At 41.3% G+C, this 26,567-nt stretch overlaps 1 protein-coding gene across 1 annotated transcript in view; it reads left to right on the forward strand.

Moving 5' to 3' along the window:
• The window catches only part of HDAC11 (histone deacetylase 11), a 178,994-nt gene that overhangs the window by 107,883 nt on the left and 44,544 nt on the right, over positions 1 to 26,567 (forward strand). Inside the window, 2 exon segments of the mRNA XM_053689395.1 lie at positions 9,344 to 9,440; positions 24,729 to 24,907. Coding sequence (XP_053545370.1) covers positions 9,344 to 9,440; positions 24,729 to 24,907 — 276 coding nt within the window.

Here is a 26,567-nt window from a genome sequence, read left to right on the forward strand (position 1 = left end):
GCCCTTCAGTCCAATCCTCGGCCGTCAGTGGCCCAGTGCATGGAAGTAATCGGACTGATGGTGGCAGCAATGGACATCACTTCAGATCTCTGCAGTTAAACATGCTCAGGCTGTGGAATGTAGATTATGTAGGTTTGTCTCCTCAGTTAACCCTGGAGCAGAAGACAAGGGACTCACTTCAATGGTGGTTGTCTCTGGAGCATCTATCCCAGGGAACATGCTTTCGCAGACCATCCTGGGTGATTGTGACATTAGATGCCAGTCTTCTAGGGTGGGGAGCTGTCTGGGGTCCTCTTCAGGCTCAGGGAGTGTGGACTCTGGCGGAGTCTGTTCTTCCTATAAACATCCTGGAACTGAGAGTGATTTTCAATGCTCTTCTAGTCTGGCCTCAGTTGGCTTCGGCCCGGTTCATCAGATTTCAGACGGACAATATAATGACAGTGGCTTACATCAATCATCATGGAGGAACGAGGAGTTCCTTAGCGATGACAGAGGTAGCCAAGATAATCCGATGGACGGAAATCCATTCTTGTCATCTGTCAGCGATCCATATCCCAGGGGTGGACAACTGGGAGGCAGATTTTCGGAGCAGGCAGACCTTTCATCCGGGAGAGTGGGAACTCCATCCGGAAGTATTCTCCAACCTGATTCTCAAATGGGGTCGGCCGGAGTTAGATCTTATGGCATCTTGTCAGAATGCCAAGCTCCAGAGATACGGGTCAAGGTCCAGGGATCCTCAGGCGGAACTGATAGATGCTCTAGCAGTTCCTTGGTCCTTCAGCCTAGCATATCTTTTTCCTCTGTTTGCTCTTCTTCCTCGGGTCATTGCTCGAATCAAGCAGGAGAAGGCATCAGTGATCCTCATTGCTCCGGCGTGGCCTCGCAGGATTTGGTATGCTGACCTGGTGGACATGTCATCCCTGCCACCTTGGAGACTGCTGTTAAGGAAGGATCTTCTCATTCAAGGTCCCTTCCTTCATCCAAATCTAATTTCTCTGAAACTGACTGCTTGGAGATTGAACGCTTAATTCTATCCAAGCAGGGTTTTTCTGATTCAGTCATAGAAACCTTGATTCAGGCGCGTAAGCCTGTAACTAGAAAGATTTACTATAAGATATGGCGTAAATATCTTTATTGATGTGAATCCAAGGGCTACTCATGGAGTAGAGTTAGGATTCCCAGAATTTTGTCTTTTCTCCAAGAAGGATTGGAGAAGGGTTTATCGGCAAGTTCCCTAAAGGGTCAGATCTCTGCATTATCTATTTTGTTACACAAACGTCTGGCTGATGCCCCAGATGTTCAATCCTTTTGTCAGGCTCTGGTTAGGATCAGGCCTGTATTCAAACCAGTTACTCCTCCATGGAGTCTGAATTTAGTTCTTAAGGTTCTTCAAGGGGCTCCGTTTGAGCCTATGCATTCCTTAGATTTTAAGTTGTTATCTTGGAAAGTTTTATTTATTGTTGCTATTTCTTCAGCTCCAAGAGTGTCTGAGCTTTCGGCGTTGCAATACAATTCGCCTTACCTTATTTTCCATTCGGATAAAGTAGTTTTACGTACTAAACTGGGGTTTCTTCCTAGGTCTAAGACAGGACTATTAATCAGGAGATTGTTATTCCTTCCTTGTGTCCTAATCCTTCTACTCAGAAGGAAAGACTTCTACATAATTTGGACTTAGTCCATGCTTTGAAGTTTTACTTACAAGCGACTAAAGACTTTCGTCAGTCTTCTCTGTTTGTAGTTTTTTCTGGAAAACATAAGGGTCAGAAAGCTACGGCTACCTCTCTTTCTTTTTGGTTGAGGAATATCATCCGATTTGCATATGAGACTGCTGGACAGCAGCCTCCTGAAAGAATTACGGCTCATTCCACTAGGGTGGTTGCTTCCTCATGGTCATTCAAAAATTAAGCTTCTGTGGAACAGATTTGCAAGGCTGCAACTTGGTCTTCACTTCACACTTTTTCTAAATTTTACAAATTTGATACTTTTGCCTCGGCTGAGGCTGTTTTTGGGAGAAAGGTTCTTCAAGCAGTGGTGCCTTCCGTTTAGGTTCCCTGTCTTGTCCCTCCCTTATCATCCATGTACTCTATCTTTGGTATTGTTATCCCACAAGTAAGGATGATGATCCGTGGACTCATCGTGTCTTTAAAAAGAAAAGAAAATGTATGCTTACCTGATAAATGTGTTTCTTTTTAGACACGATGAGTCCACGGCCCGCCCTGTTCTTTTAGAACAGGTTTTTATTTTTTGTAAACTTCAGACACCTCTGCACCTTAGCTTTTCCTTTCTCCTCTTAACTTCTGTCGAATGACTGGAGTGGGAAGGAAGGGAGGAGCTATTTAACAGCTCTGCTGTGGTGCTCTTTGCCTCCTCCTGCTGATCAGGAGGCGATATCCCACAAGTAAGGATGATGATTCGTGGACTCATCGTGTCTAATAAGAAACAAATTTATCAGGTAAGAATAAATTTTCTTTTTCTTGCATCCCAGTTAGTATTTTCTAACATAAAATATTTATAGATTTCAGGAAACTATCAACATCTTGCAAAAAAAGTTAAAGGAACATGTATCTCATAGAATATTTCAGCAATTAGGCATTGGGTTGTTAAATAAATGTTTGGTTTTTTTTTAACTTTTTATTTGAGGTTTAACATAAGGTATACAAGAAATATACAATACAGTGTCATCATAAAAACTGTTTGGAATGAAGACAACATAAGATACAACATTGTGATTGATTAGCTGCATTACATAAAAAGGCATAAATAAGTGGGCACAATACTCAGACAGTATACCAAATCCTTTGTAAACCTCCAAATTGGTAAATGAGGCCACTTTTGGACCTCCCCTCTATGTGAGATAGGCATTGGAGGTAAAAAAAAAAATCAACTAAGGAGACCACTCTTGGATCTCAACTGAACCTCATTTTCTATTTTTTGTAATTCAGGCTTTATCAACAGATTAGGGTTATTTAGAGAACTAGAATGATTAGGGAAGACATCATGTTATTAAGTGTGCATACCTACAAATCTGTGAAGGAATAATGATTAACAGTAAACCTACTAACATAACTCTTAATAGCTGCTCAGGAGAGCTCCCCAAAAGATATGTAATGTAAATACAGAGCAGAGATAATAATTTATGTAGCAGGAAGGTTAAACTTCATGCTCTATTGCCTCGAACGCACATTATGAACCGGTGTGACTGAAAAATTGTATAGCATATAATGTACCTCATACCTCTATGCAGAAGTAACTCAAAACTTAAACACTTATCTCAATTAGAGGGTGTAGATGAGACAAGATACAGCGGGTCAACTAACAGTACAGAGCTTACAGACTCACATAACAGAAGGAACCAAATTAGCAAAGTGTACACAAGCTGTGCTGCCTATAAGTTGAGAATGTTCCTTTTCCCTAGATATAGCTCATATGACATTGAAAGATAGGGATATAGTGGACAATAACACTAGTGCAGGTCCAGCCTGCACAAGATTTCACAATGGTGTGAGTATGGGGCTATATATGACTCTATTTGGCATAGATAATATAGAGCAATAGTAGGTAAGAGAGTTACTTAACGGCAACATTATATTGACCCTACAACAAGGGAACATCTAGGTAAGGTATATGTTAGAGACTCAGGGTTAGTACATAAGGATTCAATATGTCAAATATTAGTAGGTAAAAGCTAAGCTAAACTGGTAAATGTCTAAAAAAAAATGAGAAGCCAAAAGTACACATCTGGAAACTGCAAGTCGGCCCCTGTATGGTAAAATGGGCTTTTAAAAGGTGTACATAATATAGGCTAGAAAAACAGCAAATGCTGGCACAATTGTCTGCCGCTAAGGAGCTAAGAGTCAAGCTGGCAATAGAAGGTGTGTCATGATCCGGTGTACATTCGCTCAGGACACAGACCCTCTGGGCAGTGGTAGGGATTTGAAGACACCGACCCCTGACACGGGGAAGAGTATCCTGGACGTGGATAGATGATATTCTGTGATTCATATTTGCTAGAAGTTATTGTAGAATAAATGGAGAGTGCAACATTTGTATACAATATATTCTGACTTCACTGTGACTTATAGTTAGTTAATAGAAGTAGCTGCAGGATTCAATGAGAGAAAAATATAGCAATGTGGAATGTTCAGACTTCAGAGTAAACTGGTAGAAGATTGACACTTAGATGCAAACTAAGGTTTGTTGCAGGTTCACAGTACATAATATTATATAAAGTTGTATGTCAGAGTTAAGCACAGCTGCACAGGTATTTAGACAAGCTACAAGTTTAGGCATTAATTAATGTTTGTGCATATATATGCAAACTTGGTTTGTTGCAGGTTCACAGTACATAATATTATGAAGAGCTGTATGTCAGTAATTAGCAGAGCAGCACAGGTGAAAGTTAAGTTTAAGGCATCAATTACTGTTTGAACATATATTGGAGAATCACATGAAAGCTTTTAACTGAACATAAAGATGCAGAGTTCTGAATAGCAGCAGGATAATTCAGCAATGACAACTTGTAGCAGAGAAATAGTTATAAAGTTTTGAGTAAGATGCTGTTGTAATTAGAGAGTGATGGTAACCAAAAGTATGCTTGATTTATAATAAAGTTCAGAGTTTGTTAAGAAGCAGTGTCCAGGAAACAGAAATGGAATTATTTGGATACTTGCGATTTGATGATTTTAAGCATTGGTAATAGAAAATGCTGTAGGTTGAAATAGTTGGTAAAATTCATGCAGGAAACAGTCACAGACCTCTGTTGTTCAGGATCACAACTTCAATGTTAATGCAAAGCACATTAGACCTGAGAAGGCTTAAAAAGAGGCTGAGGTAATCAGGTGCATGAATGATTAATCAGGCAGGCAAGCAAGCTGAATGTGAATACTGCCCAAATGCAGCAGTCAGAGAAGGAAGTCTTAAAGGGATAGTGACATTAGGCTGAGATATGTTACAAGGTGTCCCAAACGGTTACTCCGCACCTGAACACGACAAGCTGAGTTCCTTCTCAACCCCTAATGATATGTTGCCAGAATTCTAAGGCAAAGGTATGGGGGTCACATATACTAGACTAAGCAGATATCTAGTATCTTGGATCACTCACAATGTTCAGTGAAAGTTAGTCCCCAGAGTCCTATACGTGGCCCGAGAGGCTTAGACATAGAGGGCAAGCAGGCCACCTGGATCCCACCTACGAGGCAGCAAGATCATGTGAAGAAGCGGGTGAAGCAGAGCTGGCCAAGGCCGTCTTTGAGCGCAAGAAAACAAAGCATGCAGTCCCCGGTCTCCACAAGCGTAGTCCTGTTTCTGGACTGGAAGCGCTGAAAAACTCCTCCTCAATTCTCCTCGGTTCCGTGGGATGTCCGACCGGGGCACCTCCGGGTTGATATTGTGGGCTTGGAGGGTTTTAGCAGAGCTCTCCAATGCGGTCATGTGTTCGTTCACCCGCACTGAATCAGGTTGCGATGTCAGTTCCTCTTCTTGCGACTCTCGGTCTCCTACTGGTGCTTTGAAGGTAGGGTTTAGACGCTGGGGCCCCAAAGCATCGCCACCATCACCTCCTCTCACACAGGTTTCAGGTTGGGTAGGTATGTGGGACAACCGGGCATTACTGTGCCTGGAGACTGTGTAAAGTGTAGCTTCTAAGGCCTCATGGTGGGAAGCGAGCAAGTTGCAGAGCTCTTCCATAAAGTTTGAGGGAATCTCCATATCGGATATATTGTAGTAAGCTTTAGCCAAGAGTGAGGTATGCAATGCTCCTTTAGATTAAATGTTACGTCTTGCTGAAAAAGAATATATGCAGTGTCTTGCGGGATATCACTGCTTACTAACGACAGGGCTAAATGGTACCCTGCCGGGGGATGTAGAGATGGTAGGCCGCAACCTCTGAAATGTTCCGGTGGGCTAAATAATACCTCAAATCTAGAAAGAGTGGTATTACATGAGAGAGTATGCTTTGCTGTAGAGTCTCACTCTAAAATATACGGTGGATGAGTTAATGAGGAATATCTTTCATATAAATATATGGTAGCAGGTGAAGGAGCTGTAGATCATACGTCCTGCCATGGCCGCCACCCAGAAGTTCCCCCTTAAATAAATGTTTTAAACACATCAGAATGAATAAGGTTTTGCAAAGGAAGATACCACTTTTTGAAAAGCCTGTATGTGTTCCAGGTCTGCTTTGCTTGGCCACTTGAGCTTCTGATCTTAGCTAACCGATCACTGTGTATAATGTTGCAGGCAAATGCCATCATACTTAAAGGGACAGTCTAGTCAAAATTAAACTTTCATGATTCAGATAGGGCATGCAATTTTAAACAATTAACTTATATAATCAAATTTGCTTTGCTCTCTTGGTATTCTTTGTGGAAAGCTAAATCTAGGTAGGCTCATATGCTAATTTCTAAGACGTTGAACTGCCTCTTAGTGCATTTTGACAGTGAGGCACTGCTAGTTCAGGTGTGTCATAAAGATAACATTGAGCTCACTCCCATGGAGTTATTTAAGAGTCAGCACTGATTGGCTAAACTGCATGTCTGTCAAAAGTACTGAGATAAGGGTGCAGTCTGCAGAAGCATAGATACAAGGTAATCATAGAGGTAAAAAGTCTATTAATATAACAGTGTTGGTTATGCAAAACTGGGGAATGGGTAATAAAGGGATTATCTATCTTTTTAAACAATAAAAATTCTGTAGTAGACTGTCCCTTTAAAGTGAAGGTAAGCTTTGGTGAATGAAAGCCTGTTTATTTAAAAATACTATTAAAAACAGGGGCACTTTCATTCATCAAAGTTTACAAAGCAGCCGTTTTGTTAAAAAAAATTACCTTTTTTTCTTTTCACTGCTACAGCAGCTTCCCACACATAGAGTTTCTCACTCAGGTGCTAACGACGGCTCAGAGCCGTCGCTAGCACACTCCCACCTTGAGGGAGATCTGGGGGCTCCCACCCGCTCCTACCCCGGCGATCGTGCCTGTAGAGCAGGCATGTCCAAAGTCCGGCCCGCGGGCCAATTGCGGCACGAGTACCGGACTGATATGGCCCCACAGATAATTTTACAAATATACATTATACGGCTCCCCAGTGAGTCCCCGACCGCCGCTCAATTAAGTCCCAGAGCGCCGCTCAGTGAGTCCCCGAGCGCCGCTCAGGACTCATGAGATCTCTGGTTTGACGTCATCAGCCGGCACAGGAAGAAGGGGAAAGTACAAATCTCGCGAGATCTCGGACGCACAGGAATAAGCAAGGAGATATTTCAAGGTATAAAAAGTTCAATTTATGACATGTCATTCAATGTAAAAACGTAAAAGGCACAGCATACTCAGCTTTTTCTTGGGAGAAACGTTGTTATAAATATATTTGAACACATGTATACTTGGTGTTATGTTCCTGTTCACATTTTCTGAACTTAAAAGTTGACAGACAACCTTTATTAGTTTGTGTAATGTACTTTACAATGTTCCTGACATATTTCAGCTTCCTGTTTTTTTATATTAAAGGCAGAGTGATTTAACACCTGTTTAGATTTGTCATCCAAGTCACAAAATGTAAAAGTATGCCGTTTTCAATAAACTTTGCATAAAATAGTTAATTTGTATTTATTTTAAAATGGTTCAAAGAATATCAGGCAAAATGGTCGGCCCTCGCACATGTTCACTTCATGAAATCTGGCACTCTTCCAAAAAAGTTTGGACACCCCTGCTGTAGAGTGACAGGCATCGTCGGGGCTTTCTGTTTTGGGCGGTGACGTCATGCGTAATGACGTGATGACGTCACCGCGCAACTTTATTTAAAAATGACAAAGGACAATATAGGGAAAGGGGGCATGCTGCTTAGAAGCCTGTATCTCAGGCATATAAGCAGTTACAGACCCCCAAGACCCACCGTTGGAAAGGTAATCGCCTAACCTTTCCAGTGGTATAAGTCTTGGGGATCTGAAAAGAAAAGAAAAAAAAAAATTTTTTAAAAATTTAAAATTTTAAAAACCCTCAAATGTGCTTAGCACCCAGGTGGGAAAGTGCTTAGCACTCAAAGGATTAAAGGGACACTGAACCCAAATATTTTCTTTCGTGATTCAGATAGAGCATGCAATTTTAAGCAATTTTCCAATTTACTCCTATTATCAAATTGTCTTCATTCTCTTGGTATGTTTATTTGAAAAGCAAGAATGTAAGTTTTGCTGTCCATGGTTCTGAACCAAACATTTGCTGGCTCCTTAGCTTAGATGCCTTATTTTTCAAATAAAGATAGCAAGAAAACGAAGAAAATTGATAATAGAAATAAATTAGAAAGTTGCTTAAAATTCTATGCTCTATCTGAATCATGAAAGTAAAAAATTGGGTTCAGTATCCCTTTAACTCCAGTACATTTCCATTTAAATGTTGGCACAATAGAACTAAGCTAAATTCTATCCTAGACAGTAACCTTAAAGGGACGCTGAACCCAAATTTTTTCTTTCGTGATTCAGATAGAGCATGCAATTTTAGCAACTTTCTAATTTACTCCTATTATCAATTTTTTTTGTTCTCTTGCTATCTTTATTTGAAAAAGAAGGCATCTACACTAATGAACCCGCCAATGTTTGGTTCATAACCCTGGACAGCACTTGTTTATTGGTGGGTGAATTTATCCACCAATCAGCAAGAACAACCCAGGTTGTTCAACAAAAATGGGCCTGCATCTAAGCGTACATTCTTGCTTTTCAATAAAGATACCAAGAGAATGAAGAAAATTGATAATAGGAGTAAATTAGAAAGCTGCTTAAAATTGCACGCTCTATCTGAATCACAATAGAAAAAAATTGGATTCATTGTTCACATTTGACAAGACAATGTGAATTGGACTGATTAAATCTGCTCTAATTTTAGCATAACTAAATAACCCCCATTATCTACCAAGCCCTTGTCTTTACCAATCTAGAAACATACTGTAAAATGTGAAATATGTTAACACAATTCTAAAACTAAAAATACTTCATGCTGAAAGTTCCTGTATTTGTCTGAAGTGTTCGCCGCACTAAGTTAATCACTTTAAATGATAAACCATTTATAGGGGAGGCTTTGTTATTTTTTTTTCTGCCTAAGAGATGGACTTAGAAAATCTTAGCAATAGTAATTTAAAGGATTTTTTATATGTAGGCATTAAATTATAACCCCAGGGTTTTGCCCATGGGGAGATCTTGTAGGTAGGTATCAGCTGAGTCTTGCAGCTGGAGTAGCAGAATTCAGTTATTTGCTGCACACCTGGGCAATTCCAGTACATCTAGAGACAAGTTTTCTTCTGCTGGTCATACAAAGTATTTTGTTACCTTTAGAATTTTACAGTTACCTCTGCATTTCTTGAAATAGGGAAATGGACATGAGAGAGACTTTCTTGACGATTCAAGGGTGTACATTATGGATGTTTACAACCGCTACATTTATCCTGGTGATACAATGGCAAAAAGTAAGTAGCCTATATTATAAGACGTTGTTTAGAGAGCTTTAAATGTTATGATTTTATGTCGATTATTTATTTATTTATCTAGTAACCACATTGTTATTTAGGACATAAATGCCTCAGTTCATTGTACAATATAATGAAAATTGTAACATAGAACTAGGCAAAACAGCGGAGCAAACCTAGCATATCTGCAGTAGTGTAAGTAAAAAAAAGTATAAATAAGGGGTATATAACCATAGTATAATCAGAGTCAGATATATATGACACTACTCAGGTAAAACCTGTATACCATTAAAGGGACAGATAAGGCATGTCATTTTAAACAACTTTCCAATTTACTTTTATCATCAAATTAGCTTTGTTCTTTTGGTGTTCTTAGATGAATTGGTGTTCTTATGCTAATTTCTAATCCCTTGAAGGTTGCCTCTTATCTGAATGCATTTGCCAGTTTTTCACAGCTATATGGTGTTAGTTCATGTGTCCCATATAAATAACATTGTGCTCACACCTGTGAAGTTTTTTAAGAGTCAGCACTAATTGCCTGAAATGCAAGTCTGTCAAAAGAACTGAAATAAGGGGGCAGTCTGCAGAAGCTTAGATACAAAGTAATCACAGAGGTAAAAAGTGTGTTAATATAACAGTGTTGGTTATGCAAAACTGGGGAATGGTAAATAAAGGGATTATCTATCTTTTTAAACAATAACATGTTTGGTGCTTACAGTCCCTTTAAATACATTAGAATTGCATAACCAACAAGTACATAATAAAAAGACAATGTAGGAACACTTTGAATTTTAAATGAGCAGTAGATTTTTTTTCTTCCAAATTTCAAAATTTACTTCAATTTGCTGGCCCCCTGTATCGGGACAGCCATCTGCCAGTAGCAAACTCATATATGAATACATTGTGATCTCCTGCACATGGTCAGTAGGAGCTGGTGCCTCTGAAAGTGCATATAAAAAGCCTGTGCACAATGTGATAACGGAAATAAATTGGAAAGTCTCTTTAAACTTTCATAATTCAAATAGAGCATACAGTTTTATTGTGACTTCAGTGTCCATTTAAGTTTAACTTATTTACTTAATAAAATGATATAAAACAAGATGATAGAGGTGCCTCATGGTGTAATATCGTAGGGAACAGGGCAAAAACAGTGAGCAAAGACAATCAAAATACTCACAAATGTCCTTGCACATCCAGTGCAATAAAGCGCAAGCCGAGACTTCAGAGCTGCTTGGCTGACTCAAACAACCCCCTTGGAACACAAAGCCACAATGAGATGCGTCACCCGTGACGTCTCAGATGGAGTAGAAGATTGGTCAATCCGGTAACACCTACGAGATGTCCACGTGAGGAAAAACAACCAACCAGCGAAGTCTCTCATGAAAGGTGAAGCAGAACAGGGTACGATAAAAGTGTTTTTATTAAAATACTTATTAAAACAAACACAGCTACGCGTTTTTCGGCACCAGTTGCCGTTTGATCAGGCTGTCATAAAATAAAATTAGATTTATAGATTTTCTGCAACATTAATAAAAAAACAGAATTTATGCTTACCTGATAAATTTATTTCTCTTGTGGTGTATCCAGTCCACGGATTCATCCTTTACTTGTGGGATATTCTCCTTCCCAACAGGAAGTGGCAAAGAGAGCACACAGCAGAGCTGTCCATATAGCTCCCCCTCTAGCTCCACCCCCCAGTCATTCGACCGAAGGTTAGGAAGAAAAAGGAGAAACCATAGGGTGCAGTGGTGACTGTAGTTTAAAAATAAAAACCACCTGTCTTAAAATGACAGGGCGGGCCGTGGACTGGATACACCACAAGAGAAATACATTTATCAGGTAAGCATAAATTCTGTTTTCTCTTGTAAGGTGTATCCAGTCCACGGATTCATCCTTTACTTGTGGGATACCAATACCAAAGCTTTAGGACACGGATGAAGGGAGGGAACAAGAAAGGTACCTTAAACGGAAGGCACCACTGCTTGTAAAACCTTTCTCCCAAAAATAGCCTCCGAAGAAGCAAAAGTATCGAATTTGTAAAATTTGGAAAAAGTATGCAGCGAAGACCAAGTTGCTGCCTTACAAATCTGTTCAACAGAAGCCTCATTTTTAAAAGCCCATGTGGAAGCCACTGCTCTGGTAGAATGAGCACGAATTGTTTCAGGAGGCTGCTGGCCAGCAGTCTCATAGGCCAAACGGATGATGCTTTTCAGCCAAAAGGAAAGAGAGGTAGCAGTCGCCTTCTGACCTCTCCTCTTACCAGAATAGATAACAAACAAAGAAGTTGTTTGTCTGAAATCCTTAGTTGCTTGTAAATAGAACTTTAAAGCACGAACCACATCAAGATTGTGTAACAGACGTTCCTTCTTCGACGAAGGATTAGGACACAGAGAAGGAACAACAATTTCCTGATTAATATTCTTATTAGACACAACCTTAGGAAGAAAACCGGGTTTGGTACGCAAAACTACCTTATCTGCATGGAACACCAGGTAAGGTGAATCACACTGTAGAGCAGATAACTCTGAAACTCTTCGAGCAGAAGAGATAGCTACCAAAAACAAAACTTTCCAAGATAAAAGCTTAATATCTATGGAATGTAAAGGTTCAAACGGAACCCCTTGCAGAACTGAAAGAACTAAATTCAGACTCCATGGCGGAGCCACAGATCTATAAACAGGCTTGATTCTGACTAAAGCCTGACTAAACGTTTGAACGTCTGGTACCTCTGCCAGACGTTTGTGAAAAAGAATAGACAAAGCAGATATCTGTCCCTTTATGGAACTAGCTGATAATCCTTTCTCCAATCCGTCTTGGAGAAAGGACAAAATTCTGGGAATCCTAACCTTACTCCATAAGTAACCCTTAGATTCGCACCAAAAAATATATTTTCGCCAAATCTTATGGTAGATTTTCCTGGTGACAGACTTTCTAGCCTGAATCAGGGTATCAATAACCGACTCATAGAAACCACGCTTTGATAGAATTAGGCGTTCAATCTCCAAGCAGTCAGACGCAGAGAAATTAGATTTGGATGTTTGAAAGGACCCTGTATTAGAAGGTCCTGCCTCATTGGTAGAGTCCATGGTGGCACAGATGACATGTCCACTATGTCTGCATACCAGGTCCTGCGTGGCCACGCAGGCGCTATTAGAATCACTGAAGCCCTCTCCTGCTTGATTCTGGCAACCAGACGAGGGAGGAGAGGAAATGGTGGAAAAACATAGGCCAGATTGAAGGACCAAGGCGCTGCTAGAGCATCTATCAGCACCGCCTGGGGATCCCGGGACCTGGACCCGTAAAGAGTAAGCTTGGTGTTCTGACGGGACGCCATCAGATCCAATTCTGGAGTGCCCCATAGCTGAGTCAGCTGGGCAAATACCTCCGGGTGGAGTTCCCACTCCCCCGAGTGAAAAGTCTGACGACTTAGAAAATCCGCCTCCCAGTTGTCTACTCCTGGGATGTGAATTGCTGAGAGATGGCAAGAGTGATCCTCCGCCCATCTGATTATTTTGGTTACTTCCATCATTGCTAGAGAACTCCTTGTTCCGCCTTGATGATTGACGTAAGCTACAGTCGTGATGTTGTCCGGCTGAAATCTGATGAATTTGGCCACAGCTAGCTGAGGCCATGCCTGAAGCGCGTTGAATATCGCCCTCAGTTCCAGAATGTTTATCGGGAGAAGAGCTTCTTCCCGAGACCATAAGCCCTGAGCTTTTCAGGGACAGACTGGCGTCGGTCGTTACAATGATCCACTCTGGTCTGCGGAAACACCTTCCCTGAGACAGGTGATCCTGAGACAACCACCAGAGAAGAGAATCTCTGGTCCCCTGGTCCAACTGTATTTGAGGAGACAAATCTGCATAATCCCCATTCCACTGTTTGAGCATGCATTTAATTGCAGTGGTCTGAGGTGTATCCGTGCAAAAGGGACTATGTCCATTGCCGCTACCATTAGTCCGATTGTCTCCATGCACTGAGCTACAGATGGCTGAGGAATGGAATGAAGAGCTCGGCAAGTAGTTAAGAGTTTTAACTTTCTGACCTCCGTCAGAAATATTTTCATTTCTACCGAGTCTATTAGGGTTCCTAGGAAGGGAACTCTTGTGAGGGGGGAGAGAGAACTCTTTTTGTTGTTCACCTTCCACCCGTGAGACCTCAGAAAGGCCACTACAATTTCCGTGTGAGACTTGGCTCTTTGGAAAGTCGACGCCTGAATTAAGATGTCGTCTAGATAAGGCGCCACTGCTATGCCCCGCGGTTTTAGTACCGCCAGGAGGGACCCTAGCACCTTTGTGAAAATTCTGGGAGCAGTGGCCAACCCAAAAGGATGAGCCACAAACTGATAATGCTTGTCCAGAAAGGCGAACCTGAGAAACTGGTGATGATCTTTGTGGATAGGAATGTGCAGATACGCATCCTTTAGATCCACGGTAGTCATATATTGACCCTCCTGGATCATTGGTAAGATTGTCCGAATGGTCTCCATCTTGAATGATGGGACTCTGAGGAATTTGTTTAGAATTTTGAGATCCAGGATTGGTCTGAAAGTTCCTTCTTTCTTGGGAACCACAAACAGGTTTGAGTAAAAACCCAGCCCTTGTTCCGCAATTGGAACTGGGTGGATCACTCCCATTGTATGTAGGTCTTCTACACAGCATAAGAACGCCTCTTTCTTTGCCTGGTCTGTAGACAAACGAGAAATGTGGAACCTTCCCCTTGGAGGGGAGTCCTTGAATTCTAGAATATATCCCTGAGATACAATCTCTAAGGCCCAGGGATCGTGTACGTCTCTTGCCCAGGCCTGAGCGAAGAGAGAGAGTCTGCCCCCTACTAGATCCGGTCCCGGATCTGGGGCTACCCCATCATGCTGTCTTGGAAGCAGCTGCAGGCTTCTTGGCCTTTTTACCCTTGTTCCAGCCCTGGTAAGGTTTCCAAGCTGGCCTGGGTTGTGAAGCGTTACTCTCTTGCTTTGTAGTAGGGGAGGATGAAGCGAGGCCGCTCCTGAAATTCCGAAAGGAACGAAAATTATTTTGTTTGTTCTTTGTCTTAAAGGAGCATGGCCTTTTCCCCCAGTGATTTCTGAAATAATCTCTTTCAATTCAGGCCCGAACAGGGTCTTTCCTTTGAAAGGAATGTTCAAGAGTTTGGATTTTGACGACACATCGGCCGACCAGGACTTCAGCTATAGCGCCCTGCGCGCTAAAATGGCGAAACCTGAATTCTTTGCCGCTAACTTAGCTAGTTGGAAAGCGGCATCTGTGATAAAAGAATTAGCCAGCTTAAGAGCCTTAATTCTGTCCATAATGTCCTCATATGAGGTCTCCATCTGGAGCGCATCTTCCAGCGCCTCGAACCAGAAAGCAGCTGCAGTAGTTACAGGAAGAAAAACCTTGTTGAACAAAAATTTTCCTGGTCTATCCCACTCCCTAGTAACGATATCCGCAATCCTCTTAGGGACCGGGAACACATCAGTGTAAACGGGAACTTCTAGGTACTTGTCCATTTTACACAATTTCTCTGGAACCACCAAAGGGTCGCAGTCATCCAGAGTAACTAATACCTCCCTGAGCAATAAGCGGAGGTGTTCTAGTTTAAATTTAAAAGCCAGGGGCGGGTCTAAGCCGCAGCCACGGTCGGACGCATCTTGCAGAAGCTCTCTCGATAATTTTCATAACCCAATGATCACCTAAGCTAACTTACTGCATTCAGCACGAAAACTCTCAGGAATCAGCTAAAGAATAGACTGTGTATAAGAGTCTGCAAATAAAGCTGTTCACTTGCACTTAAAAGACTTATACCGACTGGGGCTGCCTTTAACGGCCTAGTTTGTTCTATTACCATCCCCCCCCCCCCCCCCGGCTTGCTGTCGAGCCGGGTGACAGTCGGGATCTATGAAATACAGGATGGAGGAGTTTTGCACTCGTGTAGCCGCCTTACTAGAGGAAATGAGCCGCAAAGCCGAAAGAAAGCTCAGTGATCCGCTAACCTCCTCTGAATCTACAAGCTTACAAGATGGCGCCAGCCTGCCCGCAATACACGGCACTGAACTTCCCGAGCCACCAGCTGACCTACATGTAGTGCAATCTCTTGTACTGTCGCAAATAGGGAGAATCAGAGAGGTCACTGTTTACACTGCAACTAACGAGACAGAAGATGACACTGCACCTCCCTTTGTTACGGAGGGCCCACTAAACCCGGATAAGGACACTGCACCGCAGAAAAGCACCACTCTGTTAGTAGACAGGAAGCGCCAACATCGGCCTCCCTCACCTATCATGGACCCTTGAGTTGAACTGATGCCTGCTCACTCACTTCTGGGCACGCCTTGGGGAGATACGGCCGGCTCTCCTGGGTGCGTACAGAGACCTTTTAAAGCTCCTTACAAGAAGCACGGGGCATCGGAATGTAGAGCCTGGTTGATTTGGCGGCTGCCTTCTGACAATGTGAGAGTTCTACAAGAACTATGGATACTGAACACTGGCCCCATTACATCCAGGGACTTAGACATATACTGCGACATACAGATGAACTTTAAGGCAGGAGTTGATTAGGGTTGATCTTTTTGAAACCTGGCGGACTCTCCCCTTATCATTTAAGGAATCAAGTTTCAGTAACTGTTTGTTTATAGTTATAGTTTATGCTCTAAATGTCTTTTGAGTTGCTGATATCCTGACATTTATTGATGATAAACGTTGTCACACAATTAGTAACCTGTAACATTACTGTATAGGCAGAACTTAATTAATGGGTTCCAAATTATACTGTACCTATCACATTAGCAATACCCCCCCCCCATTCTCTCTTTGTTTTCTAAGTGCACCTTCTTAATTTATCTGCACCTGCATGTTCAAAACTGCTCTCACACTCATTTAGCGAAGCTTCCCACATAGAGAGCTGCCTCTCAGTTATGTTAGATTATCCCTAGAGGTAAGAATCACAAGTGCAGCAGATGCAATATTAGTGTAAATAGGACCAACAAACCCTCACATATTTACCAGCCCTAAGGCTTGCTAACAGCCCACTTTTTATTATCTTATGCTCCAGTCACAAGAATTCACTTATAGTAAGGCACAGGACATTAGAATCGCTGATACTAATACCCTTCACTGTGCCCACTTAATGACAGCCTGCCTAGTTAGAAATAGGTGAATTCGCGGCAGACATATAAGGGCCAGATCGCATAAATTCACTATACTTATACATGTTAACTCATCATACACTACCCTTCTATCTCAAACCACACCCCCCCTCAAATAATGTGTCTCCATAATTAGACCCCCTCCCGCCGTTAGACTCCATGAACTCTTCCAACAATACATCAATACATAAATATCACATAGATTCTGGCTGTCACTAATTTTTCTCATACGAGCGGCTCTTGCCCGCTGACCCCCTTTCTTCATCTCTTATTTTCTTTCTTTTTTCTTTTGTTTTTCTTTTCAGCTCACACTTAACATATTACTTCTATATGTGGCCTAAGAGTGATGACATATACTGATTAAGACCCTTCCTTATCCCATGTTATTCCACTTATATTCAAGGGTATACAAAGGCCAAGGTGTTACGTATGAGATTTCTCAAGTTTATATAAAAACAGAATTTATGTTTACCTGATAAATTACTTTCTCCAACGGTGTGTCCGGTCCACGGCGTCATCCTTACTTGTGGGATATTCTCTTCCCCAACAGGAAATGGCAAAGAGCCCAGCAAAGCTGGTCACATGATCCCTCCTAGGCTCCGCCTACCCCAGTCACTCGACCGACGTAAAGGAGGAATATTTGCATAGGAGAAACCATATGATACCGTGGTGACTGTAGTTAAAGAAAATAAATTATCAGACCTGATTAAAAAACCAGGGCGGGCCGTGGACCGGACACACCGTTGGAGAAAGTAATTTATCAGGTAAACATAAATTCTGTTTTCTCCAACATAGGTGTGTCCGGTCCACGGCGTCATCCTTACTTGTGGGAACCAATACCAAAGCTTTAGGACACGGATGAAGGGAGGGAGCAAATCAGGTCACCTAAATGGAAGGCACCACGGCTTGCAAAACCTTTCTCCCAAAAATAGCCTCAGAAGAAGCAAAAGTATCAAACTTGTAAAATTTGGTAAAAGTGTGCAGTGAAGACCAAGTCGCTGCCCTACATATCTGATCAACAGAAGCCTCGTTCTTGAAGGCCCATGTGGAAGCCACAGCCCTAGTGGAATGAGCTGTGATTCTTTCAGGAGGCTGCCGTCCGGCAGTCTCATAAGCCAATCTGATGATGCTTTTAATCCAAAAAGAGAGAGAGGTAGAAGTTGCTTTTTGACCTCTCCTTTTACCAGAATAAACAACAAACAAGGAAGATGTTTGTCTAAAATCCTTTGTAGCATCTAAATAGAATTTTAGAGCGCGAACAACATCCAAATTGTGCAACAAACGTTCCTTCTTTGAAACTGGATTCGGACACAAAGAAGGCACGACTATCTCCTGGTTAATGTTTTTGTTAGAAACAACTTTCGGAAGAAAACCAGGTTTAGTACGTAAAACCACCTTATCTGCATGGAACACCAGATAAGGAGGAGAACACTGCAGAGCAGATAATTCTGAAACTCTTCTAGCAGAAGAAATTGCAACCAAAAACAAAACTTTCCAAGATAATAACTTAATATCAACGGAATGTAAGGGTTCAAACGGAACCCCCTGAAGAACTGAAAGAACTAAGTTGAGACTCCAAGGAGGAGTCAAAGGTTTGTAAACAGGCTTGATTCTAACCAGAGCCTGAACAAAGGCTTGAACATCTGGCACAGCTGCCAGCTTTTTGTGAAGTAACACAGACAAGGCAGAAATCTGTCCCTTCAAGGAACTTGCAGATAATCCTTTCTCCAATCCTTCTTGAAGAAAGGATAGAATCTTAGGAATTTTTACCTTGTCCCAAGGGAATCCTTTAGATTCACACCAACAGATATATTTTTTCCATATTTTGTGGTAAATTTTTCTAGTTACAGGCTTTCTGGCCTGAACAAGAGTATCAATAACAGAATCTGAGAACCCTCGTTTTGATAAGATCAAGCGTTCAATCTCCAAGCAGTCAGCTGGAGTGAGACCAGATTCGGATGTTCGAACGGACCTTGAACAAGAAGGTCTCGTCTCAAAGGTAGCTTCCATGGTGGAGCCGATGACATATTCACCAGATCTGCATACCAAGTCCTGCGTGGCCACGCAGGAGCTATCAAGATCACCGACGCCCTCTCCTGATTGATCCTGGCTACCAGCCTGGGGATGAGAGGAAACGGCGGGAATACATAAGCTAGTTTGAAGGTCCAAGGTGCTACTAGTGCATCTACTAGAGTCGCCTTGGGATCCCTGGATCTGGACCCGTAGCAAGGAACCTTGAAGTTCTGACGAGAGGCCATCAGATCCATGTCTGGAATGCCCCACAGTTGAGTAATTTGGGCAAAGATTTCCGGATGGAGTTCCCACTCCCCCGGATGTAATGTCTGACGACTCAGAAAATCCGCTTCCCAATTTTCCACTCCTGGGATGTGGATTGCAGACAGGTGGCAGGAGTGAGTCTCCGCCCATTGAATGATTTTGGTCACTTCCATCGCCAGGGAACTCCTTGTTCCCCCCTGATGGTTGATGTACGCAACAGTCGTCATGTTGTCTGATTGAAACCGTATGAACTTGGCCTTTGCTAGCTGAGGCCAAGCCTTGAGAGCATTGAATATCGCTCTCAGTTCCAGAATATTTATCGGTAGAAGAGATTCTTCCCGAGACCAAAGACCCTGAGCTTTCAGGGGTCCCCAGACCGCGCCCCAGCCCATCAGACTGGCGTCGGTCGTGACAATGACCCACTCTGGTCTGCGGAAGGTCATCCCTTGTGACAGGTTGTCCAGGGACAGCCACCAACGGAGTGAGTCTCTGGTCCTCTGATTTACTTGTATCGTCGGAGACAAGTCTGTATAGTCCCCATTCCACTGACTGAGCATGCACAGTTGTAATGGTCTTAGATGAATGCGCGCAAAAGGAACTATGTCCATTGCCGCTACCATCAAACCTATTACTTCCATGCACTGCGGAATGAAGTGTTTGACAAGAGTTTAGAAGTTTTGTTTTTCTGGCCTCCTCATTTCTAAGGAGTCTATTATTGTTCCCAAGAAGGGAACCCTTGTTGACGGAGATAGAGAACTCTTTTCTACGTTCACTTTCCATCCGTGAGATCTGAGAAAGGCCAGGACTATGTCCGTGTGAGCCTTTGCTTGAGGAAGGGACGACGCTTGAATCAGAATGTCGTCCAAGTAAGGTACTACTGCAATGCCCCTTGGTCTTAGTACCGCTAGAAGGGACCCTAGTACCTTTGTGAAAATCCTTGGAGCAGTGGCTAATCCGAAAGGAAGTGCCACGAACTGGTAATGCTTGTCCAGGAATGCGAACCTTAGGAACCGATGATGTTCCTTGTGGATAGGAATATGTAGATACGCATCCTTTAAATCCACCGTGGTCATGAATTGACCTTCCTGGATGGAAGGAAGAATTGTTCGAATGGTTTCCATTTTGAACGATGGAACCTTGAGAAACTTGTTTAGGATCTTGAGATCTAAGATTGGTCTGAACGTTCCCTCTTTTTTGGGAACTACGAACAGATTGGAGTAGAACCCCATCCCTTGTTCTCCTAATGGAACAGGATGAATCACTCCCATTTTTAACAGGTCTTCTACACAATGTAAGAATGCCTGTCTCTTTATGTGGTCTGAAGACAATTGAGACCTGTGGAACCTCCCCCTTGGGGGAAGCCCCTTGAATTCCAGAAGATAACCTTGGGAGACTATTTCTAGTGCCCAAGGATCCAGAACATCTCTTGCCCAAGCCTGAGCGAAGAGAGAGAGTCTGCCCCCCACCAGATCCGGTCCCGGATCGGGGGCCAACATTTCATGCTGTCTTGGTAGCAGTGGCAGGTTTCTTGGCCTGCTTTCCCTTGTTCCAGCCTTGCATTGGTCTCCAGGCTGGCTTGGCTTGAGAAGTATTACCCTCTTGCTTAGAGGACGTAGCACTTGGGGCTGGTCCGTTTCTACGAAAGGGACCCTTAAAATAACGGAACCGGAGCCGTTTTTATCTTTAACCCCTTTACAGTCCCTGGTATCTGCTTTGCTGAGACCCAACCAAGCCCAAAGGGGAATACGATACCAAATGACGCCTTCAGAAAGTCTTTTCTATGTATCAGAGCTCCTCACACATGCGACTGCATGTCATGCTTCTCAAAAACAAGTGCGCAATACCGGCGCGAAAATGAGGCTCTGCCTATGATTAGGGAAAGCCCCTAGAGAATAAGGTGTCCAAAACAGTGCCTGCCGATATTATTTTACAAAATACCCAGATTAAATGATTCCTCCTTTACGTCGGTCGAATGACTGGGGTAGGCGGAGCCTAGGAGGGATCATGTGACCAGCTTTGCTGGGCTCTTTGCCATTTCCTGTTGGGGAAGAGAATATCCCACAAGTAAGGATGACGCCGTGGACCGGACACACCTATGTTGGAGAAATGAGGTTCTCTTCAATTATGTCTTGATATAAAGTTCAGATTGAAACTATCTATATGCTAGCTAATTTTCTCTTATGAATGTTAAAGCTAAAAGATACGTAGCTGACTCTATTATCTTAGTCACACTATACCTTCTGCTAGAGTCACAGGGATACTAGTCACCAGATAAAAAGTATATATATTCTTCTCCTCATAACTAGATAACAAAAGCTCACTTCTGTATCTTTTATTGTCTGTAGACATATGATGTATGCAGTTTACTGTTTAAGTCAAAAACCTCAAGAATTTTTTTTTTTTTTAAAAGCCAACGTATCTGAGTCTGTCTGAGGAGCAACCTTTCCCGAATCGGAAATTTCTCCCTCAGACAGCACATCCCTCGCCCCCATTTCAGAGCATTGTGAGTGTATATCGGATACGGCTACTAAAGCGTCAGAATGCTCAGAATCTGTTCTTAAAACAGAGCTATCACGCTTTGCAGGTAACACGGGCAGTTTAGATTAAAACACTGAGAGGTTATAATTCATAACTGCCGCCAAGTCTTGCAAGGTAAAAGAGTTAGACGCACTAGAGGTGCTAGGCGTCGCTTGAGCGGGCGTAACTGGTTGTGACACTTGGGGAGAGGTTAACGGGCTAACCTCATTACCTTCTGCCTGAGAATCATCTTGGGCCACATTTTTAAGTGCAACAATATGTTCTTTAAAATGTATAGACATATCAGTACAAGTGGGACACATTCTGAGAGGGGGTTCCACCATGGCTTCTATACACAATGAACAAGGATTTTCCTTGGTGTCAGACATGTTTAACAGACTAGTAGTAAGACAAACAGGCTTAGAAATCACTTTAATCAAGTAAAAAAAATTGCAGCAGGGCCCTCCATGTGAAACAGCCTGGACTTCTAGTCAAATATAACTGCGCATCTGAGGCGCAAAATTAGGCCCCTCCCACCTTACTCCGGTACTGTGAGGCCTAAAGAAACACTCCTAAGTGTTTTAATAATAGCCATGTGGGTAACAACCCCTGAAAGAAACCCAAAGAAACCTTCAAAGTGTCTCAAAAAATGAAATTTTAAAAAAAAAAACAGTTTGCCATTAAGCAGTGTCAACCAGCATAAACTAGCCCTGTTATGTAAACTTGCAATTCCATACTTAGACTCTGAATACATCTTACCCTTCCTTCATGGGGATATTATCAGTGTTTTCTAGCATTATCACAGTTTTGTCTAGAAATAAATGACTGAACATACCTTTTTTTTGCAGCCTAACCTGCAAACCGTTCCCCCCAACTGAAGTTTTCTTGTACTCCTCAGTTCTTTGTGGGAACAGCAGTGGATTTTAGTTACAACATGCTAAAATCATTTTCCTCCCTGCAGAAATCTTCATCTCCTTTCTGCTAGAGAGTAAATAGTACACACCGGCACCATTTAAAATAAATGACTGGGGGGTGGAGCTAGAGGGGGAGCTATATGGACAGCTCTGCTGTGTGCTCTCTTTGCCACTTCCTGTTGGGAAGGAGAATATCCCAAAAGTAAAGGATGAATCCGTGGACTGGATACACCTGTCCCAGTTTTTCCCTCTATATATAGTTAAATACATATTTTATAGTTCATATGAAGTGTCTCGTTTACTCTTTTTTTTAATGTTTTCTATGATTTTTATAGGCTTTAATATATTATATTCTCTTCTATATAATAGTTTTGTGTTATGTCCTAGGGCTTAATGAATTTTGGAATTTTTCTAATACGGTATATTTTTTAATATGTCATTCCATATATGAAATCTGTCTAGTTTGTGTGTATATAACTTTAATCTCCATGACGTTAAAATTTGAATTAGAAGTATGTTTTTAACTGAGAAAAGTACTTGCTCGAATATGTATATGTATGAATTTGTTGTGGGGTAACCTTCACGGACATTTACTATGTTTATAGAAGATATTGGACTGTATCCAAAAGGAGAGCCAGTGAGGGGTTTTAAATGGGACGGATATCCCATCTAGTCATCTGAATACTGTTCACCCTCTTGAAAAAGTCTGCACGATAGCAGACGAAACGCGTAGAGGATAACCAAGGCCTGTTTTTGGATGTCCCGAGTACCTGTAGCTCTGGAGGCAGAGTTTTCAACAGCTACAGTTCCGTTGGATATCAGGAAGGAACATTGAAATTATACTATGCAGAGGAGTCGGGACCGGATAAAAACTATACCGCTGAGTATTGAGCACCCGAAAAGGGAATGTTTTACATTGTGTTCACTGGATGAAGTTTACTTAGTTTTTACTGCATTCATTTTAATAAACATTGTAAGTGCAATTTTTAATGTGCGCTTCTTTGTGCTGTTTATTACTACACTTTTTTGCGCTTTTTTTCTTTTATTGTTCCAACTTTCAGGTCATCCGCACGCCAATTACCTAATATAAGCTCAACTCCGCCTGAGTACTATGCTTGGATGTTAACTTCGAGCTGCTGCCATTCTTAGCAGTTTATACTAACTTACTATCTATTAGTTTCCTTCTTCAAGGAATAATTCTACCACTACTTCATTAGCTCTATACTTAGATGCTGGTTCCAGTCTTTTGCAACTTGTACTCATGTGAGCTGAAGTCTCCTTTTCATGCTGGATAAATCAGCACATAACACAGCTGTGTAATCAAACTCTTACCTAACGGTTTGTCTGAAACTCTGTGTGATTCTTCTATCTCCAGTAAGCAGCCACAACTCCTGCAAGTTACGGCATTGAGGCTCCAACCCTCACTCCTCTCAGGTATCAACCGCTAGCTTTATCTACAGCTTCTGCTCAAGCATCAGGAGTAAAGCTCCTTGCTCCACTACTGTCCGGTTCCAGCCTTTCCCAGCACAGAAAATTCAACTAAGGAATAACTTTTCTTGTGCAGGTAGAGAACTCCTCGGTTACTCCTCCACCGTTATGAATACAATTTCCGTAGAATGGTCCCGCCATTTCTCTCCTCCTAAAATAAAGAAATCTGACCTTCCATCTTCCTGTGGTAGCCTCAGGGAGAAAGGATCACAATAGTGCAATATAATCAAGCCAAACGATGCACTGAATTCAGTAAACTCACAGAGAACAAGATAAATCAAATTATTTTATTCAGAAACCAACTGGAACAATGTAGTAGATAAAAAATCCAGCTTTACTTAAAACTTAAAAAAAGTTTACACGATTAAAATGTCTATATATATATATATATATATATATATATATATAAAAGTGCTCAACTTGCCTTTATCAAGAGCAATTAAACAATCAATAAAAAGCTATAATATTCCCTGTTTCCTCTGTTGTTTTTTACCTAGGTAAACTCCTCCCACCAATTCCGAGATAGGTAGAACACCTGTTCTGAAAATGGGTTTACAAAATGTGGAGATTAACCCTTTTGTTTAAACAGGGGAAATATAACTTTGTTGTCATTGTAATAACAATTCAAATTCAAGATATTTATTTAAAATATATTAGTTACAACTTTTAGTGTATTTAATGATTTGGTAAGATATATCCTATTTTTTTTAACGCTTACAATCTTTTATATTAAAACAGTATTTTTTTAATATTAAAACATATAATATATTAAAATGCTTGACAGAGAAAAAAATAAAGTTTTAATATAAAAGGGACTGTCCCAATCCTCCCCCACAGCCTTCCTGAACAGTGCTCGGGGTCTGCCCAACCTGACCTCTCCAATCATGGCTCCACCCACAACCTTGACCTCCCATTCTTTTTTTCCATTTGTTTTGTTCTTTCTATTTCTAGAAGCAATAAAAAGGAAGATTGAGTTGGACTGGGGTACAGAAGATAAAGAATATCTAGAGAAAGTAGAAAAACACGTAAGAGGAGCTCTAAATGAAAAGAAACCTGATGTAATTGTGTACAACGCTGGGACAGATATTTTGGATGGAGATCCACTTGGAGGCCTTTCAATTTCTCCTCAGGTAAATATACTGGTTATGTACAAAAAAGGTGGTAAAGGATAACTAATGAAGCCTCAGTGGTTCTGATAAAAGGCCTGGGGCCTAATGATAGGTAAGAAAGTTTGAGGCCGATCTATTGAGTCAGTTTTACAGTGGACCAATATAGTAATATTTAAATTGTTTTCTTAAAGAGCCATGCAAAGTGTGAAAAAAATGTAATGTGTAGTTCACTTCGACTTTTTGCGTATTACAAGTTGAAAGTAAAAGGTTTTCGCTCATGCACAAAAAGTTAAAGTTAGAATATCGTGACTGCGTTAACGTATTCCCCCAAGAGAGCTTGAAAAGCTGTGCTAACACAACATGAAATATTAATATTTCACATTCCAATGTACTTCACATAAAACAATATGTTCTATTTATTTATAAATAAATATTTTAATATATATCTGATGTTTTTTGGTAAAATATATATCTATACCTATATATAGGTATAGATATATACAGTTATACTGTATATAGGAATGTCTATTTATAAATACATAGAACATATTCCCCTATGTGAAGAAAATTTGGAATGTGAAATATCTAGAGTAAATATACAGTTAAATATGCTTTTATGTTTTTATCTACCTGACTACAAAGGGCTCCAATGCACCTATATATGTCTATATGTATACATATGTATTTATGTGTGTATATGTCTGTAAATACATATATACACATATAAATACATATGTACACACATATAAATATATATATATATATATATATATATATACACACACACACATGCATATACATATTTAGACATCTGTATATATGTATGTGTCTCTATGTTAAATCCCTTTGCATTCCTTTTTAATTTTCTTCTAACACCTGAGATCTTTGAGCCCTTATAACTTTCTTCTATAAGATACGACGAGTCAACCGGATTCATCCTTTACTTGTGGGATATTATCCTCCTGCTAACAGGAAGTGGCAAAGAGCACCACAGCAGAGCTGTCTATATAGCTCCTCGCTTGACTCCACCCCCAGTCATTCTCTTTGCCTACTCTAAGTAATTGGAAGGGTAAAGTGAAAGAGGTGATAAAATGTTAGTTTCTCCAACATAGGTGTGTCCGGTCCACGGCGTCATCCTTACTTGTGGGATATTCTCTTCCCCAACAGGAAATGGCAAAGAGCCCAGCAAAGCTGGTCACATGATCCCTCCTAGGCTCCGCCTTCCCCAGTCATTCTCTTTGCCGTTGTACAGGCAACATCTCCACGGAGATGGCTTAGAGTTTTTTAGTGTTTAACTGTAGTTTTTATTATTCAATCAAGAGTTTGTTATTTTAAAATAGTGCTGGTATGTACTATTTACTCTGAAACAGAAAAGAGATGAAGATTTCTGTTTGTAAGAGGAAAATGATTTTAGCAACCGTTACTAAAATCGATGGCTGTTCCACACAGGACTGTTGAGAGGAATTAACTTCAGTTGGGGGAACAGTGAGCAGACTTTTGCTGCTTGAGGTATGACACATTCTAACAAGACGATGTAATGCTGGAAGCTGTCATTTTCCCTATGGGATCCGGTAAGCCATTTTTATTACAGAAAGAAAAAAAGGGCTTCACAAGGGCTTTCTAAGACTGTAGACATTTTCTGGGCTAAATCGATTTATATTTTATACTCCATACCTTGAGA

This window comes from Bombina bombina, chromosome 7, assembly GCF_027579735.1.
Source record: "Bombina bombina isolate aBomBom1 chromosome 7, aBomBom1.pri, whole genome shotgun sequence".
NCBI lineage: Eukaryota > Metazoa > Chordata > Amphibia > Anura > Bombinatoridae > Bombina > Bombina bombina.